Genomic DNA, 19,518 nt, shown 5'->3' on the forward strand with positions numbered 1-19,518 from the left:
CCTGGATCAGGGTGTCGGGGAGGAAGGTCCCGCGGGGTCAGAGCAACAATGAGGGCGGCGGGGCGAGACGTCATGCATTATATCTTTGTTTGAAAGGATCCACAATGGCTCCTCTCGCTGTGAATGGAAGTTAATCGGTGTCTAAACAGAGGTGGGGGGCACCGGGGGGGGGGGCTCGTTGTCAGAGGAAGACGAAGGAGGTGAAGATGTTTTCTGAGGAGTCGGGGACCAGTGGCAGGTACATCCACGGAGGAGGAAGCCGTTTGTCTCGAGCCGATCGGACCAATGATCATCAATCAGTTTTGTTTAAAATGTTGTAAAACTACTGATGATTCAGGAGACGACGTGACGAGACGCTGCTGTCGTCGTGTCAGACGCCGTGAAATAACTCGACACGAGGACCTTTTGAAGAAGCTCGGACGAGTATAAACATCAACAAATATGGACGAGAAGATGATCACAGACAATGATTCAAAGATTAGTCATACAGAGAGAGTTACTAAACGATCGCTCTGTATTGATCTGTTTGTTCTTTAAACGTTTTATGACTAACATCTTTTTACTGGAAGCGTGGGTTTATTTAGATTTTATTTCAAGTTTTAATAATAATGAGAAATGTTCTGTATTTGCTATGAGTGTTATGAAAGTGTTTCTCGAGTGTAATAACCTTTTACATAAGAAAAAAAACACAAAGGTCAACTGGACTTTTTTAAACTGGATAATACTGTTAGAACTATTAGTGGATAAATATACAAACTGCTGTTGTAAATATGTAAAAACACAGAAATTATTATTTTTAATTAAGTCAATGTGCAGGTTTATTTAGCTGGTTTTGTAGGATTTGATTTAGTATTAGTTTCTGAATTGAACTGATATTTAGTCATGAATGTTTTAAAGTGAGACTGAAGCTGTAAAACAAAACTGTCCAAGTCGCCTTTGAGCTACAAAATAAAACGTCTTTTTGATTCAAAACGATTATCCACTCCCTCTCAGTGAACTCATTACTGAAGATGCGTGTGTGTGTGTAAATGCTTTACATCCATGGGAAGCCCATGTTTACTACTTCCGAAATACATTTTTTTAAATCACACCTATTATTCACGAGTTGTTAAGAGAAGGACCTCTTGACTCAGGTGAGTCTGGTCTGTGTTTAGGACGTTCTTCTGCACAAGTGTTGGAGCTCTCTTGGGAAAGAGCTGTGCTGTGTCTCAAATCGCACACTAGCGTACTCAAAGTTAGTATTTTTAGTGCGTTAGTGCGTCTCGATTCTTAGTATGCGAAATTGAGTGCGCCATGCACACTAAATTTGCGTACTAACACGCCCACAAAACTGAGTAAGGTTCGATGGACACTAACCACCCTAAACGGCCGCCATCTTAATGACATTTTTAAACAGAAGTTACTCCATATATATGCATATATATTCATATACGTACAGGTGTATTTTCATCAGCAGTAGAAGGATGACACGTCTTCAGTGCTGATACCAGCTTAAATATCTCGCAAATATTTTGATTCTCATATTCTTTCTTTATTTCTTTTTCCAAAGTTGAAAAACGTGCTGCCAGCAGGTGGCGATAGCGTTCAAACAGCTGGTTGCAACCATCGTTAAATAGAAGTAGAAGAAGAAGCTGTCATATGATTTCCGGTTAGTGTGTAGCAGCAGTGTTTGATTTGAGACATACTATCTGTGGAGAATTTGCGTACTAGTTAGTACGTACACTATCCTGATGCATACTAACTTCTAGTATACTAAGAGTTGTATGCGATTTGAGACACAGCACTGGTCTTTCAAGTCTCTAGATCAGAGTAGATAAAATGAGCGTGTGTGTGTCATATTTTAAATGCAGGTTAAAATATGTGTGCAGGTGCAGCAACAGTAGTTTTCAGTAGATATAAGGCTGTGAAGCACTAATATTCAGCCATCGTTTCACTGTTTTAACTTCAACGCTCTGCTGCATTTTGTGACTTTTTCCCACTGCTCAAAATGATCTTCATTCCCTCTCCGGCTCAGTGTTACGCCCGCGGAAACGTTTTTTTTTTCCGATGATTGATGAGTGACGGCTTCACCTGGATGAAGGTCGCCAGCAGCACGCAGCTCATCTCCTGCTGCAGGATGTCCTTGTTGGGGCCGTTGTGGTAGCAGGCGGAGATGAGCGAGGGGAAGAGGACGCGGACCAGCCGTGGGTGGCTGAAGTACTGGAAGGGCAGCTGACAGAGCTTCTGCAGCACGCTGGGCTGGCGCCCCGACTGCACGATCACCTGGAACACACAAGGAGCGGACGTCGGTCAAGGCGGTGGCACCGCGGGGGTCATAAATCAGCCCCGCCCACATGTAAATCTGCCAGTAAAACAACACGCAAACAGCCATTAGGAGCAGGCCTGCGGGGGCACCGTCTCCCACCGCACAATTACAGGCCGTAAAACAAAATGATGGGATGTTTTTGTTCTTCCTTTGTAGCCCCTGTTGCTGTAACACAAGCTGGAAATGAGAAATGTATGCGCTGATGTCATCATTAGCGGTTAAAACTTCACTTTCAAGTTGAGTTCAGAGCTGAAGGCGGGCGAGAGGCCGTTGGTGGAGGAGTGACGCCGGAGTCCAAAGGGCATCCACAGTGCAACGGAAGGGGTGCCGGGGTCCAGGGCCACCCCCACTTTTTACTAATACCATTAAAGACATTTTCACCCTGCTGACATCCTGCTCTCCATCACAGCCCGTCAATCACACCATCACATCCGGACGTCCAGTATATAACCCCCCCCCCCAAGCCCTCCTTTTAGCTCGACAGATGCTTCGGAGGTGGCCCCCCCGATACCTCGGCTTTACAGGTACAGAGGTCCCAAGAAGTCATGGTCACATCAAAGCTTTACCAGATTCTTGATAGAGAATTCTGCCGAGCAGATGAATCAACTCGATGATTTATCTGCTCGGCAGTTGTCGGGTATTAAACGATGCCCTGCGGCTGCCACGCTTTGATTTCTCTCTCAGCGAACCCGATGACAAAACCTCAAAAAAACTTGGCTTCAGGACTTGAACGTGAGCCTGAATGACATGTTGGGTTGAGCACCGTGATGAAGATCTTTCCGTGCAGGTGATTTAATCCGGGCCGTTCATAATCTCTGAAGGCTCGTGAGATGATTTGTAAGATGGAAACTGAACACCTGCATGGGTCTATTGGGTATAAAACAAAAAGCCGGTGGCAGCAGGTAACAAAAAAAAAAAAGAAGCTCCTGCCAACTTTCCAAAAACCTCGGTTCCCGGGCCAGAGATCAGGCCGCGGCGCGACTTCTCTCGGCTGCGGCCGAAAGGATCTCGCAGCTTAGAGCTGCACATCATAAAACTAACAGTGAGCATCGGACGCATCTGGAAAACCTCAAGTGTCTTGAGCTGCTCTGTTTCGTCTTAACTTCCCAGAGCTGGCATTTTCAAACGGGCTCCGCGGTTTATGACGCTCCCATTACATAACTTCCTTCACCGTCCACAATGACAACAAAGAGTGTGTAAAGTTAATGTTCTGAAACGCAAACAAATTCCCCAGGAAATCTCGGAGCTGAAGTGGAAAAGCCAGCCGAGGCGGATTCAAGGAGAAGTAAACAAACAGAGCCAGACGACAGAAAAGCACAAATACCGCTGGAATGATCTTTAAATGTCCACAAATCAATGTATGACACGAGGAAGCTCAATGTTTGTCTGACTTTGACAGAATCACAGTGTAATACGGTAAATAGAATTATATAGCATGCGTCAAAATGAAGGCCTGGGGGCCAAATCGGGGCTTCTTGTTCATTTGAAAGGGCCCACACAAGCTTTAAATACAAACTTGGATAGAAATAATATACCTAAGAGTTAATATAGTGACACTTGATGTTCACCTTACACTGACGAGGCCAAAGTCGACCATATCGACTTAATCATTTATTTTGATCATTATCACAGTTTTGGAGGCAAACTTTACAACAACAATATTTTTTTTAGGCAAATTCAAATAAATACATTAAAATTAAATAAATAAAATCAAACAAATTCTTGACTTTTCTGCTACTTGACACAGCTGTATACATGTGACTTAAGTATTAAAAAACAATGTTTAGTCTAACATAAAATACTCTTAATGAACACTGATTGACAAAATAATAACAAAAAAAAGTATTTGTTGTATTTGTATTCCTAAGAGATAAATGATAGCAGCATTTATTCTAGAATCTTAAGAAATCAAACTAAATAAAAGATGGATCACAGATTTTTTAAAATGAATTATTCATGCTTTATTTATATGCAATTTTACAGCAGTGTCCCTCATTTGATTTTCATTTTTTTTATTCTGTATTGCCACCACAACAAATTCCAATATTGTGTTTACATCACTAGCAATTGAGTCTATTTCTGAACTACTTGTCATTGTAACCTTTTGAATAAAAGAGGTTCTTCTATGCCTACAGTGACCAAAAAACAATGTTTTACGTCAAAATGACTGGAATTATTGAAAGGAAGACTGATAACATGGAGCTACAGGATCTTTAGTTTAAAGCCGGACTATATTAGCGAGCATTTAAACCCTAAAATAAAGCAGATCCTTAAACAAAGCCCTCGTCCCGTAAGATAAGACGACGCAGAGCAGGTGAGTCCAATAACTGTTTAGTGCCTCCTTCACGGCAACACACTAAAGCCTATCCCGGCCGTTAGCTGAACGGACTTCAGACAAACCCAAGCAAGGACATTGACATCGACACTCCAACTTGACTTTTAGTCGCAATTGTTTAAAAGACTCGTAAAAATTGAGCGTGCAGCCAACGAGGACGGTTTGTTTATTTCTGTGGGGCGACGCTGTCATCCCGTCACAGATCCAGGGCTTGATAATTCCACTCCTGACGACAGTCTCGCAGACGAATGGAAACTTGTAACTGAAAGGTTCAGGGGTATAAAAAAAGACGAAAAAAAAAACGTCCTCGGCTTCACTGAAGTCTGTTGCACCCGTGCTCACCCTTGAAGGGGAGTGTAAATCATGGCCTGAGCTAACAATCAAGCCCACTCCTGCCAGTCACAGTCTGTCTGCATCTGTCTGTTTACTCTGCCGGGTGATACAGGACCAACATTCCCGCGCTGCTGGCTCCCTACGGTCTGCACGAGCTGCTCGTACCCTGCAGGCAGGCAGCACACGCTCCACTCTGGAGACTTCTGTGGCAAGAGTTTCAACCTCAGGTTAGCAGGAATTACAGGCCTTTAGAGTTCGGCCTCGGCCTGCAGGGCGCAGGGAATGCCCTTGGAGAGAACAGGGGGGAAAAAGCGGACTGACCCCTGAGATGATACCCCACGGTGGAGGTCTAGATGACAGTAAGACGTTTTAGCATCAACTACAACCGGACACGCCTTAGTCTTATGTTATTGGAACTCAGTCTAAAATAACAAGTATTACCTTTGAACCTCTTGATAGTGACTTTGTTTTCTGGACATTTGGCATAAGAAGGAAACCGTTTACTGTACGGATCATGAATATAGTTTAATCAAATTTTATTTTATACTTTTGAATTTATTCATTATTTGTTCACATGACATTTAATGTGAATGTCTCTATTTTTTTTTTTCTTTTAATGTATTGCGTTTTAATTTATTAATCGCCTTTTTTATTTCTATAGTTCATTTTTATATATTATATATATATATATATATATATATATATATATACAAATTCACGTATTGTGTTTATAACACTAGCAGTTTTCTGATTCTAATTCTGAACTACTTAGCATATTGAACTTAAATAATAGATGTTCTTCTATGTTTATTCAGTATTTCAGTTATTTCAGTTATTATAACAACTATCATCATTCAATTTATTTCTTCTCTAGGGTATACTCTGTCAAATATGGACGGCAAATGAAAGATTATTTTTTAACACACATTACTAAGATTATGTTGAAAATTAATTGACATTGTAGTTTTATTGACGTCTTGCACGCAGCATCAGGATATCAAAGACAAATTGAGTTCAAAAACTACTGACCAATTTGAGAAAAAAAAACTCAAGTCACTTTTAAGTGAAAAAAAAAATGGCTGTATCACCCAATGGCTGGTATAAACATAACCTAAATTGGAACAGAGTAAATATTTTTAACAGAGAGAGAGCCTCAAGAGGAGGCAGGCAGTATAAATATCAACACAAAATATAAAATAAAACTATACTGAAAAGTACACAGAGGATCTGATAGAGTGAGTGATAAAATAATAAGAACTATTTCAATCTCTCTATGCAACATGACCCAGTGCGAGTGTCAGGACATGATGAATGTCGGATCCATCCGTCCGTCTAGGATTGGCTGCTTTGTTGAACTCTCAAGCATCTCATATCTTTTTGGCAACGCTTTTAAAGAAATGAAATTTAGGAGAAATGCATGTGAACAGGATTTTACTTGTCGGCGACGCGGGCATAAATTACACAAGCCAGTATCGGGAACATACATTTTGAGCATTGAATCAAGCCAGACTCTAGGACTCGACTATCTACGAAATCACCCGAGTGACAACGGCGCAACAGGCAGACGCGCTCGAGTGTCTACTTGTGACGACTTGTGTCTTGTTTCCACGCAGAGGAACACCTCTTGAGATTTCCACACTCTTGAAATGACACGGGTCTTTGTTAAAAAGCGAATCAGGTGGGTTAACGTGTCAACGGCTAACAATTACAGTTCCGTCCGCTCTAAGACTCCACAGATCAACACGGAGGATGATTCACAAATGAATCATTTTAATAAATGCAGGGAGATTATCGGAGCCCGACGGGGCTCGAGGAAGTCGGGGAAAACAACATATTTGTTGTTTGTCTTTGTGGCCCCTCTTTACAATGAAACATATGGCGACGTGTATCCGAGGGCCCCACGAGCAGGAGACTTCATATGTCACTCTTAGCAATAGCTTTCTGTGCGACAAGGTGAATTATTCATGCCCCCCGAGCAGAGGGAATACATCACTACGTAAAGCACTGCTTCAAAGTTCTGCGTTTTTATGAGCAGCCTTATTTCAAGAGCACATATATAAACAAGAGCTGGTGTGCCGACAGTGAATCAGCAGTCTCCCTGACCGCACAGGCCCCTGGTTCAGTCGCTTTTGTGTCCTGCCAATGCTTACATTAGTGGGGGAAAAAAGCTCAAGCTGCTCTAAATATTCGCCTCCTTAACGCCATACATCTTAGTACCAAACTGAATGGACACATTCCAGGAACAGGACCTGTGGAGGCTGCTTTTGGATCTAGTTTCTCAACCTCCAAAGGCATTTTCTCCCCCCCCACCCCCCAACAAGTCCCCTGAAAGTTTTCAAATTTTGACTTTTATATTGATTGAAGCCACATATATATAAAATGATCAGGGGATTTTCATTGTTCATTCAACATTATATTCAACTCATACCAGCGATAAGATTAATCGCGCCATGATTGATAATGAAATGCAGAGCAAAAATGACTGTTTTTGAAAGTTGAAAGCTGCAAATTGTGAACAAAACCACTAAAAATAATCTTAGGAGGGTCTAAAGAAAATGTTTTCTTTTGTTTATGGTTGAAAATTAAAAAGATAATAACAGTTATGACCAAAACAAGTGACACTAAACGATACATTTAAACTAATCTAAAGAGTAAAGTCTGTGATGTGTTTAAATCTAAAGTAAGTAATTAAGTAATATTTGAAGAGCGCTTTTCTAGACCAGGATCACAAAGCGCTTAAACAATCAAAACAATACACAATAAAATATATACTTAAAAGGTGAAGACACCACCGAGACAAACACAGGAGTCTCAGAGAAACAAGGAAAAGCCTGCACGAATAAATGTCAATGTGTTAAACATAATTTACGGTGGACTTATACGCAATAAAATGATTACTGTGGCATAAATTGAAGTTTTGATAAACAAAACACCTACAGTCAGACATTTTTGTTATTATTGAATTAGATTTCTTAAGCTAGATTTCCTTAGCTCTTCTTAAAATAAAATGCATCAAAAAGTCATGTACATTATGTGGTAAAAATGAGAGTTTAAGTTAAACTGTAATTGTTTTTTTCACACTTTCTTCATTAATCATCTAAAAAGTTTCACTTTTATTTCTTAAAAAAAAATGAACTTCAACTGACAAATACCAAATTGTTGGATTCACAAACATTTTTTCAGGTCGTATAGATTTCTAAACTCAAAATAACATTCAATGAAATACTATTGTGGTCGAACAATAATAACAAATGATTTGTCACTTCGGTAAATCGTCAAATCGTGTTCAATTATTGATTTAAAAATGCTAATTACCGTCACCAGGAAAAAAAAAATTAAAAGTTTGAATAATTCATTCAGACACAAGCCGTTAAAGTCCATTTAAAATAACTAGAGAAATTCTACATTCATAAGTAATAAGCAGTAGCGATGGGGTGGGTGTGGAGTCGGGAATATAAACGACACATCAGAGGCTAGAAAGTAAACGAGTGTCAGATTTAACATAATCAGAGCCAAGACAACTGTAGCGAGTATAATCCGAGGCCCCCGCGGACGAGCCACGCTTGACGGCCAATTACACAGCGGCCCGGGTCTGCCCCATGCCCACCCCCCTCGGACCCCTCCCATCTTAAGTAGACGCAACAATGCAAAGGCAGCACGTCGTCTGGCTCGTCCAGGAACGAACAAAGACTCACTCTGCGGGACAATGACGCGACACAATAGCTGCCGGCAGGAAGGTGCCAAAACATGAATCTTTTAACGGGTGCTTTATTGCTACAATTTCAGCTTCAGGCACCCGAGCAGGAATATGACACGGTGTTTGACAACTTGAAACGTGTTTAATATCTATCAAGATATCCATCAATCAAATTATTAGTGACGACTGGAATCAAGTGCATCAAGTTTGACCAGTTTTATTAATATAGTGAAATCAAGTGTTCATTTAGAACTGTGGATATAAGCTTTAAGTTAAGTCGTCCCCATGAAACACACCTGTCTTCCTACTATTACAAGATAAACATAAATAATGAATATAAATGACTTGACTAAATGCCAACTGATACACTTTTAAATAATGGAACTTAAAATATGAGAAGTATGTGGAGCAATTTGTGATGAATTCACTTTAAAAAAAACTAATAAAAAATCCACTTTTAAGTGCTGGCGTGCACCAATAAATCATAGAAAAATTAAATAATTACAGTTAATATTTTAGGTTTTTTAGGTTTTTTTCCATTACACAATAAAGTACAAAGATATGATAATGATAACAGTAATAGAAAAATAAATTATTTTTTAAAGGAAAAGATGTTAACATAGAATAGAAAAACATAGATAAAAATACCTGAGGGAGAAGTAGGAAAATAAAATATGCATGTGTAGAACGGTCTTATTTAGTGTTACAAATGGATATGAGGGTTACCTGGTTGTCAGAGTGATTGACGGTGAAGTAGCCGACACAGATGATGACCTCATGGAGCAGCTCCTCCGAAGAATGCTGAGTACAGTACCAGAGCAGAGAGCTGATGATGTGCCGGAAAGCCAGAGACAGACCTTCAGCACCGAGGACAGACTGGAACACAAACACAAACATTTAAAAAAAAAAAGTTTGAATTTGTTGTTGCGTAACAACTATTACAAAAACAATTACCGCAATCTCTAAAAAGATAGTTTATAATTTCTCGCACTCATTCATAAATCTTCATAATCAAAGACACTGTTTCTAAACAACATTTGAAAAAACATTCAGCCCAGCAGAACAAAAGTTCATCCCCTTATTTTTCCCCTAATGTCTGACTTTGTTTAAAGTTTAGGAGCCAGGCAGAGCCATGACTGTAACTCATGACAGCAGCATCTGAATATAGCCAACATTTGATGAAAGAAAGGAGAAAATGTCAAACATGAAAGGATTAAGTAATAATAAACAAACGGACTAAATATATTTTGTTTTCCGATTCAGATTTTTTTAATAATAAATTTAATTAAATAGTGTAGATGGTTGGATAATGACTTGGCATAAAAGACGACGAGATCTAAAGCTTTAATGGGGAAATTATGTATTTAATTCTAGCCGTTTTATTATTTGTTCGAAGTGATTTTCAAAATATTGATGATAAAAATATGAAGGTGAACAACAAACAAAAATGTCATAAAAAAAAAAAAGTCAATTATGTTTTTTTGGTTCTTAAAATTGTTATCACACACATGAACGTGTAATTGAATAATCGTGATATACAATAGGGGGCAGAAGGTACGGCTTCAAAGAGAAGATAATATGAAACGGTCACAGCTGTTTTGAGTTGCCGGCACACTTTCGGGACGGCGAGTAGAAGCTGCCGCTTCAAAGTAATAACTACAAGTCATTAAAATAATTAACAGCGTTCTCGCTTCCTCTCCTGCTCCCATCCGAGCGGAGGACGCTCCTCCACTCCCTCTAATGTGCCGCTACAACAACTCCAAACCTCGCCGCAGACCCACCTCGACAACTGACCTGGAGTCAGAGGTGACCGGTGTTTATGTCCGCGGGTCAGCTTCGCTCGGAGGAGAGTAACTCCTTCGTCTAATGGACGTTAACAAAGACGCCGACATCAATCTGGTCATGTGTACAGATTTAGCAGAAGAATTAAAAGTGGAGTGCCTCTTTTACGGCCTCGTGTTTTTCTCTTGAGTGGTTTGAGAGTCACCTTTTGCTTTGAAACTCTATTCAGCGCGAGTTACATTCACGCAAGAAAAAACACTATTTTCAAATATACCTGGAAGGCGGAAAGGTCGAGCAGGGCGAAACTGTTGAGGAAGCGAATGCCTTGCAAGGCCACGTGAATGACCCCGGGGCTGTAGGGCTCCTGGCTCTGGGAGGACGACTCCGGGGAGAAGCTGTGCAGGAGGATGCAGTACAGCGTGTGCACGACTCCCACCAGGTCGGTGGACTGCAGCAGCGCCGTGAGTCCTGTCGGGTCCTGCCGCTTATTGTCGAAAATACTGAAAGAACTGAGAAGGATGAGAGGATATTGTCAACAGACATGTTTGATTCATTGCTGAAGATGCATACATGTTAAATTCACCTTATAGTGTTGCTCCAAATATATCATTTATAATAATAATTTATGATGACGTTTGGATCAGGAGAGCTTTACGTATCAGTGGATTTTTTTAAAAGTAGATGTGTGGTCATTTTGTGACTACACAGTTGGGTGAGGTTTTTAAGTTTTGGTTGAAAAACCTATTAGTTCCCAAACAGAAGATGAGAGGAGAGCAGAGGAAAACCCAGTGTATCATTAGAACGTACAGATCACAATTTAGTCAAGTGTATTTACTCAGCAATGAATGTGTCAAACCTACAAAAAATTGATTTAATGTAACAGGATTTTAGATATTTTCTTCAAATATATGATCACAACTTATATTTATTTTAACCTGTTTGTTGCACTCTATAAATGATGGTCACTTGACACTCGTAAAATGACAAATACCATCTTTTCCTAAGAGACCTACAAAGAAAGTGTTTTTTTGTGCCTGAAAATGTGAAAATCTGTGGTAAATAAAGTAGTTGCAAATATTTATACTAATAGTTTTTCACTTTTGTTTAAAGGATAGGGAAGGATGAAGATGATGTCTGACATTGATCTTATATATATCTTTTATAATAATAGATTTAAAAAAACATGTTTATTAATTATCCAAGAAGCATTGTAAAATAGTATTTTGTATACTTTAAAAACTGATTGTTGCTCTCATCACAGGTCAGTAAATGATGTTATACATTTCCATTATTTAATTCAAGGTGATGTTTGGTTAAACAAGACTCCGCCCATAAGGGTTAATACCAGGAATTTGCAACATTATCCCTTTTTGTACGCAAGATTTATATACAAATCCAGGGATAACGCTTGTGTTGATTACCAGCTTATTTGCTACAAAGGACGCAGAGAGATGGAAAAAGCGTCATAAACAGTCATCAAAATAGACGTTATTTGGATCTAATTTGGTGTCAGGAAAGATGCGATATCCTTTTACGATCCGCAAGAAATTGACGAGAGACAGAGGAATAAATCAAGTTTCATTGAACTCAATTTAAAAAATGAAATCATTTTGCCGTCTTGGGGTTTATTAGACGTTGAATAAAATCAATTGGAAGGTAAGCTGATTAATGCAGCGATGACCTCAGACTTTATGAGTAAGAAACGTAGCAGACTCCAGAGAAAACCTCGCAGCTAAGTAGAGAGAAACAATTTTGGATTAAGGTGATGATTTGCAGCCATGTAGAATGCAGGGTGTGTGACCCCTGGATGGAGCCTACAGTGCATGTTGATACTTGATGTTAGCCAACAGGCTCTGTGTGAAATATGCTGCTAGACAAGAACACAGCCTCCTAATGCCGCTCTAATCCCCTGACACAGCAACTGGCATGGCCAAAATATTCTACCAGCCCGATGAACCTTCTTGTTTATGAGACAATCCTGTTTCCAGATGATCACGTGGAACATTTTCCAGCATCGTATCGAGTGATGGAAAGCACACACCAAGGATATTTTTGATTTGTCTTCCTCTTTAGACTCCGGGGAGGATTGTCCAAAAAAGAATCACTTTTTATCTTATCTCCCTACAACATTGCAACACTGTAGGACTTTTGTTGTTTTCCCATGGATTTAGAATGTCAAGCATGGTGTGAGCAGGGAAAGAAAAAAGAATTATTGAAGGGTCTGGGGATGTAATAATTATGCGGAATTTAAACAAAAGTCAGCATTGATGAGTTCACTGAGAGGGAGTGAGACAAAGGAAGCCCAATTTTGAAAAACAAGTGGTTGTGGGTGTTTTAGAGAAGTTTTTTTTTAAATTACAAACTTTATATTGGCTGGAATGAGTTGGACTGAGTTCCAGTTTTAGGTGTGGAAAGCTTTATATCGCAAAACACCTGGACGTTGTCATGGGAGACGAACTTAACACAGTGTTCTCGTCCACTCCAAAAACATCAAAATAAACCTGTATTCAAGTGTAGTAAAGTGTTAAATAAATAAAGACTCTTTATAACCTTTCAGAGCTCCCGTTTTTAAAACGTATGCAGAATTGTGTCGTCCCCTGGTATGACTGTGTGCTTAGCCTCTGTCAGCAGCGCCACTGAACCTCTCTGAGTGGAGGTCACCGGAGCACGCGTGGGTGGGCTCCCCCCCCCAATGAGGGGCAGTCTAGGGGCTGCGGTGAGTGACAAAGCGGTCGGGTCAAGCTGATCTCTATCGGCGGTAACGTCTGCGTAGCCGACTGTCGGCAGGAAACTACCTGCCTGAATTGATCCTTAAAGAAATCAGCCCGAGTCACAATCTCTCCTAAGACAGAGTGTGTGTGTTTGTGTGAATATAGTGTGTGCGAGTGACACTTACCGTCCAGTTATGACAAAGCAAATCTTGCAGATGCTATGAAGGAGTGCAGACGCCTGCTGGAGGAACGCAGACATCTTGGGATGCTCATCGACAGGACTTTGGACTGACAGGAAGCAGCCGTACAGCTTGTCAATCAAACCTATGTTCACTACATAGCTGGAAGGAAAACAAGGGGAAAATGCAAAAGGTTAAATCGTTTTTTTTTTCCCCCTAAATCTTTCTAGGTGAAAAAACCACTAATCTTGGGGAGGGGAACAAAAGCTTCGACTGTGCAGGGTTCCACTGCTCTCCAGCCGAAAGTCGATACTTCACCTAAGCCCTCCACCTACTGCCATTACTGCAATATCTCCAATTTGTCTAAGCCAATGACGGGTCTCGTGATCATGTTCCCTGCAGTCTTTCAGACACAAATCACTCCTAATAGTGTCATTAGAGTGCTATTGTGGCCTCAGTGCCAGGACAGCCCGGGGTCTCTGACAGTTAGCTGACCCGGTCCGTCTCCTCATAGCCGCACCATGACGACTGAAGAGTCAGACTCACTAGTCACTGCTCCTCCCGTCATCCTTGTTTAACTGGACGAATATCGCATACTTCTCTTTTGTGAGCCTGTCACTCAATGCAGGCCTCCCCAAAAACAGGTGATTAGACCTTTTTTTTTTTTTTCCAGGGCAGGTCATTTGACACTTGATCCTGGTTACATTGTTTTGACTTGATCCTCTTCCAGAGACTTACAGGGCTTGACAGGATCAATCCTCACTTTGACTGCTTTTGTCCAACGTCTCGACACTGGACCTCCAGCTTGGTGGTCGACCAACGTGGTCAATTCAAATTACCGTGAAATTAAACTCTCAACTTCATTCACTCGATGAATAGAATGACATGATCAACTCTTCCACAAAAATCACTGAGATTTTGCCTTTCATCACAGCCTTTGTTTCTACAGCCTATATGAGAAACAGGTTATGCTGAAACTATTTAAACTGCTCTTTATATACATTTTTGATAAAGTATATGTAATCATTGTTATTGAAATGTTGCATATATAAAATAAAGAAAAGACCATTTAAAATACAGAAAATGTCACCTTTTGCTTTTAGGGAACTTTTAGCTCATAGGGGCTGCAAAACAAATATCCATATACTTACATATCGCAATATTATTTCATAATACCGTATCGATATTTACCGGCACTGTATCGTTTATTTAGTCAGAAGTAAACATTGAAATATTCACTGGTTTTCTTCTCTTGTGAAATACAAAAGCTGATGTTAAGCATGTAACAGCATTTTGTGTTTATTATGATATTACAGATTAAATTATATAAATGAAACCCAATATGCTTTTCCTACAGTATTGCAATATATTTCAATATTGCCACTGTATCATGATACATATCGTCATAAGGAAAAACATTTTTTAATTTGATTTGTCTTTCTGAATCAGGGGCTGCATAGCATGTCATTCACTGTAACCTATCCTGTGCACACTTACTAGTCATACCTCTTGTGTTCTCTTTTTTACTTCCAAGTCTCGTACACACTAACAAGAAGACAATACTAGACGGAAAAGCCTGTAAATGAATAAAAAGTAGACTAGATGGTAGAAGCTGAAAGTACCTGATCAGGTCTTGTGAGCGGGTGTTGAAGGATTCTAACGCGGAGCTCTTCCCTTTGGCGTCTGGGGAGGAAATTCTTGTGTTTTCGGCTTGTCCGCACTCCGAGATGTGTGTCAACAGGGACCCCAAGATGGTCGCAGTGGTTTGTAAAAGGCCCGTGGTCAGACCTTCAAAGACTTGTTTGTTTACGCTTCGTCCAAAAATGGACTTGTCTTCATCTGGAACGTAAAGCTGCGAGAATGAAAGAAGATTTTTTTTTTAAAAACAGTTTTGAATGTATTGCCTCATATTTTGTCATCAAAATACGTAGTATATCACTAAAAAAAAAGAAAGAATCATATTCAACGATTTCATGGTTTAAACGTTGTAAAAATGTTGGCTTAAAATAACCCACAGGCTGTCAAACATAGTCAGAGCCTTAGAAAGGAAAAAACGCCTCAGTTCGGTCTGGAAGTTTGGGTGAGCACTGACGGCAAAGGTAAATCCACTGACATTCTCCACAAATCTAATTAAAAGAAAGCTGGCACAACCCCCCACTAACTGCCCCGACTCCTTTACAAACACAACACATTCCAAGACACGGACATGCATTTCATCCAAACAAGCTACTACTAAACGTTATAACTAATGCAAATTGAAAGTACACATTTTTGATTTGGGGGTAAATAAAGTGGGATCGCGGAGTAACGGGTCAGACAGATAATCTCAGTGTTCGTATTGAGAAAAGAGGTTAGATTGTCCCCTGCAGAGCTCCTGGATGTGTCAGTCAGCAGAGCAGCTGCTGGGTTAGCGTCAGTATAAACCGAAGCACACAGACGAACCTCTCGCTGCCTGCCCTCAGGAAATATGACAGTCTGCTTTGGATTGGAACTGTGTGTGTGTGTGTGTGTGGAAAAGAAGCCCCAGTAGAATTCATGCATGTACCACAACCCGGTGGCTGCGCCGTGTCCCGTCCGAGAGTGAGGCGGCTACAAGCAAAGCCGCCACCGTTGGATGTTTAGACGGAGTTTACGATTCAAGCAAGAGCGATGAAGGATATGAGGTGACATGTTGCTGCAACGCTTCCCGACTGACTTTACTCCAACATTCCCACCGCAAGCAAAAAAGTGATATGTGCGAGCCAAGAATGATCGTATTGAACAGTTTTAACATTGTAAACCTATTTCAAATAATTTATGACTCATTTTTGTCAGCAGCTTAGCAATTTTGTAACCCTTTGAATTATTTGATTAAAAATGTATATATATAAAAGATATATATACACTTTATGTACGTATAAATAAGTAAGTAAGTAAGTCTTTTATATTTGTAGAGCGCTTTTGCAGACCAGGGTCACAAAGCGCTTAAAGAATTAAAACAATACCCGATAAAATATATACTTAAAAGGTCAAGACACCACCGAGAAAAACACAGGAGTCTCAGAGAATCAAAGAAAAAACCTAACCCTAACCCTAAAAATAACAACATATTAAAAAGATAATTTATTAAAAGAAGGGATGAAATGTTTGGGATATATTAAGATCATTATTATAATAAGAATTTAACAAATAAATTAAAGTTGAAAAAGATTTTAAAAATGTTTTTCCTTTTTAGACCCTCTGACAACAGACAGAAAACTTTATCAATTCCTTTGGGTGGTTGTGTCTGGCAAATAAAAACACTGTGTAACAAAAGGCTGTCTTTTTTCACGCATGCACAGAAAACAAGGAAAGAAGAAAGAAATGATAAAATAAAACAAAAGTCATAATGAATCAATAATTATAACTGTAGTAATAATAATAATAATAATAAACCATGAATGAACCAGAGGCTGGTCAGCTTGATTATATATATTTTTTATTTAATTGACGTCACTTACTGTCAGCTGATGGAGCAGAAGGTCCATAAGAAGAGCGATCTTGTTGCTGAAGAGCACATAGGAGCAGTTGATGGGACATCGGGAACAGGCCAGGAAGTAGGTGTTCATGGTGGCACATAGAGATCTGACAGACGGAGCAGCACAAATGTTACTTTCTTTACGTCGACGGACACTGAAAAGACTGTGTGTATCGTCCTCGCATGTCAAATCTATAGAACGCTGACAGAATAGGAGCCGGTTTATTATTAAAAAGCTCATATCAACTTTGTGTTTAGGCTTCCTTGCCTGGCAGAGATGTCCCCTTTACAGATAAAACAAATTCCCTCAGGACTTCCTTTCTTTCTTAAAGCTCTTGTTTCCTCTGCCCTGTAAGAAACAAAAAAGATTTAAGCCAATGTTCTAAACGTGACTTTGACTCCCTCTTGCTGCCGTTTCATCAGTTAAGATTTTTCTGACAACTGTGTATTCTAGCCATTGGGGAATATGGCTTTCGTATCTTTTGTTTTGAGCAAAGGAATCTGCTTCACCGCTGCCTAAAGGCGACCATGTTTATTTAAGCTTGTACATTTTGATATCTGCCCAAAACTTGACATCTGTTGTGAGTTTTAAACAGGATCAGGAGCTTCTACTTTAGTTTTTTTTAAATCTGTAGTAAAGCAGTCATCATCATTTTATCATTGTCAACACATGTGTGTGGGACACTTGAAGATTGTATTTAAAGGGTTTTCCAGGTATTTTCTCCTGGACGGTAATCGAGGAGCATTTAAAAAAAAAAAATCTGCATAAGTTTCATCTTTATCCAGATGTGAATGACGGTTAAAAACTTTAATTAATTTCAACTTTGCATCATTTTTGTACAACTGAATTAAGAGTTAACCTTTAAAGAGGTAGTAAAGAGAAGTATATCTGCCTCCAGATGGAGGCGCAACAATGCTCAACACAACAAACTGTGTCTGATCATCAGTTGAATATGTCACTTGCATAGTAGAAATCCTCGTTGAAAATGGAGGGTGGTTAAAAAGACTACGACACATGAGAACTTGAGCTCAGGGTGCAGCTAGCATCACAACTGTGATACATTTGTAAACACAACAGAAAACCAAGTCGACGTGTGGCAACGATTCATCTCGGAAAAATACCAAAACGACAACTCAAACACAATTGTGTAATCAAAGGCTTTACGTGGCTTAATTCAAACCGATGCCAAACGCATTCCGTTGAAAAAGAACTTGGTCTTGTTTGGCGCCTTGAGTCACCATGGCAGTATGAAGACCGTGTCCCTGTAGAGTTAGCAGCGGCACATAACTGCAGGGATATCAGATGACCGACATGAGATAAAACGACGAGTTAAGACTGACCCGATTATAGTCAAAGTGCTGTTTTAGAGCATCTAAGTTAATCAAGGCTACCGTTTGTCACAATTACATGAAAACTGAGATCTGGTACTACTTTCAGAAGTTACAAAAAAACCAAAACTTGATAATGTATATTACTTTAAACTAATTATTTTTGTATGTCAAGGTAAAAATACTCAAAATGCATGTGTAACTTAAACTGGAGAAGAAGTCCAGAACAGACAATAAATGGACGTCAACAAAATGTCTCGTGAAAATCAATTGCCCCGTTAAAACAATTAAGTTTATAAATCCGCTTGTGTAATGAGCCCTTGATCGCTGAATGACAAGCTCATGAATCTTGTCTTCAGACATCACCAAACAGACGAGACACCGTCAGAGACATGATAAGAGTTAATGTCTTTACACGCACTTTCACAAAGAGCCATCGCACTGATTCTGTCTTTGGTTTCCGCCCACCTAATTGGGCCTGATGAGACTGAAACATGATCTTTCGCCCACCATGGGAATCTTAATGCCTCCATGTGACAGCTCCAGTCTAGGATTTTATACAACTATTTGGTAAGCACTTGGTCTCAGATGGCACCAGCCGATATGAAGACATTCCTTATACACCTTCAACTAGATTTGGAATTAACTGGATTTCAATTGGAGTGTTGGATTTGTGTGCTAAAGCTAGAAAGAAACTCATTACCATCGAGTCAATAAAACAAATTGTTAACATAGTCACATAAACATTATTGTATTCAGTGATTTGTATTTTTTTTAATAAATCATTTTTTGTGCAAATAAAAGTTTTCAATGGTGAAAACAATGGACACATTTCTTAATCTAGATGGAACTAAACATCGCTACAAAAATGCTTAATGAAATATGTTATGTTAATATGGTTTCCTGAAATTAACAACTACTTATAAACAAACACAAAGATCACAGATAAATAAGGTTGGGTCTATTAATAAAATGAATCTTAATATAGATTCTCCACAGTATCTTAAGCTTCCTCACTAGCAACACTTATTTTTACAATGACCATAAATCAATTTAAACCTCTTGTTTAATGGTATCTGCGACAAACTTGGTTTAATCTGGAATTTTTTTTCCCATCCAATATGCTAATTTCTGATCTATTCCTTTCTAGTCACTCATCATTACAACCTCATGTATCTTTATTAACTCCACACTGTCCTACATAGTCTCTAATCAATTCATCAAATAGCTTTCGCTACTATTTGATGTCATAGACCAAGTTAATAAATAATGAGTAAATTGTTCCAATTGTCTGACATTCATGACCTCACTTAAACATTGAGTGTTTCTTCATCATGTTAATTTACAATTT

General features: G+C 39.4%; 1 protein-coding gene across 3 annotated transcripts in view; it reads right to left on the reverse strand.

Annotated features, from left to right (window-relative positions):
* The window catches only part of scaper (S-phase cyclin A-associated protein in the ER), a 58,242-nt gene that overhangs the window by 1,303 nt on the left and 37,421 nt on the right, over positions 1–19,518 (reverse strand). For all 3 annotated transcript variants that reach the window (XM_087797611.1, XM_087797609.1, XM_087797610.1), the window contains 6 exons: positions 16,822–16,945; positions 14,965–15,194; positions 13,349–13,504; positions 10,727–10,961; positions 9,397–9,546; positions 2,071–2,262 (listed from right to left, as the gene is read on the reverse strand). In XM_087797611.1, the coding sequence (XP_087653737.1) occupies positions 2,071–2,262; positions 9,397–9,546; positions 10,727–10,961; positions 13,349–13,504; positions 14,965–15,194; positions 16,822–16,945 (1,087 nt within the window). The remainder of the gene's footprint in view (positions 1–2,070; positions 2,263–9,396; positions 9,547–10,726; positions 10,962–13,348; positions 13,505–14,964; positions 15,195–16,821; positions 16,946–19,518) is intronic.

The sequence above is a fragment of the Callionymus lyra genome, chromosome 8, assembly GCF_982586985.1.
Source record: "Callionymus lyra chromosome 8, fCalLyr1.hap1.1, whole genome shotgun sequence".
Lineage (NCBI taxonomy): Eukaryota > Metazoa > Chordata > Actinopteri > Syngnathiformes > Callionymidae > Callionymus > Callionymus lyra.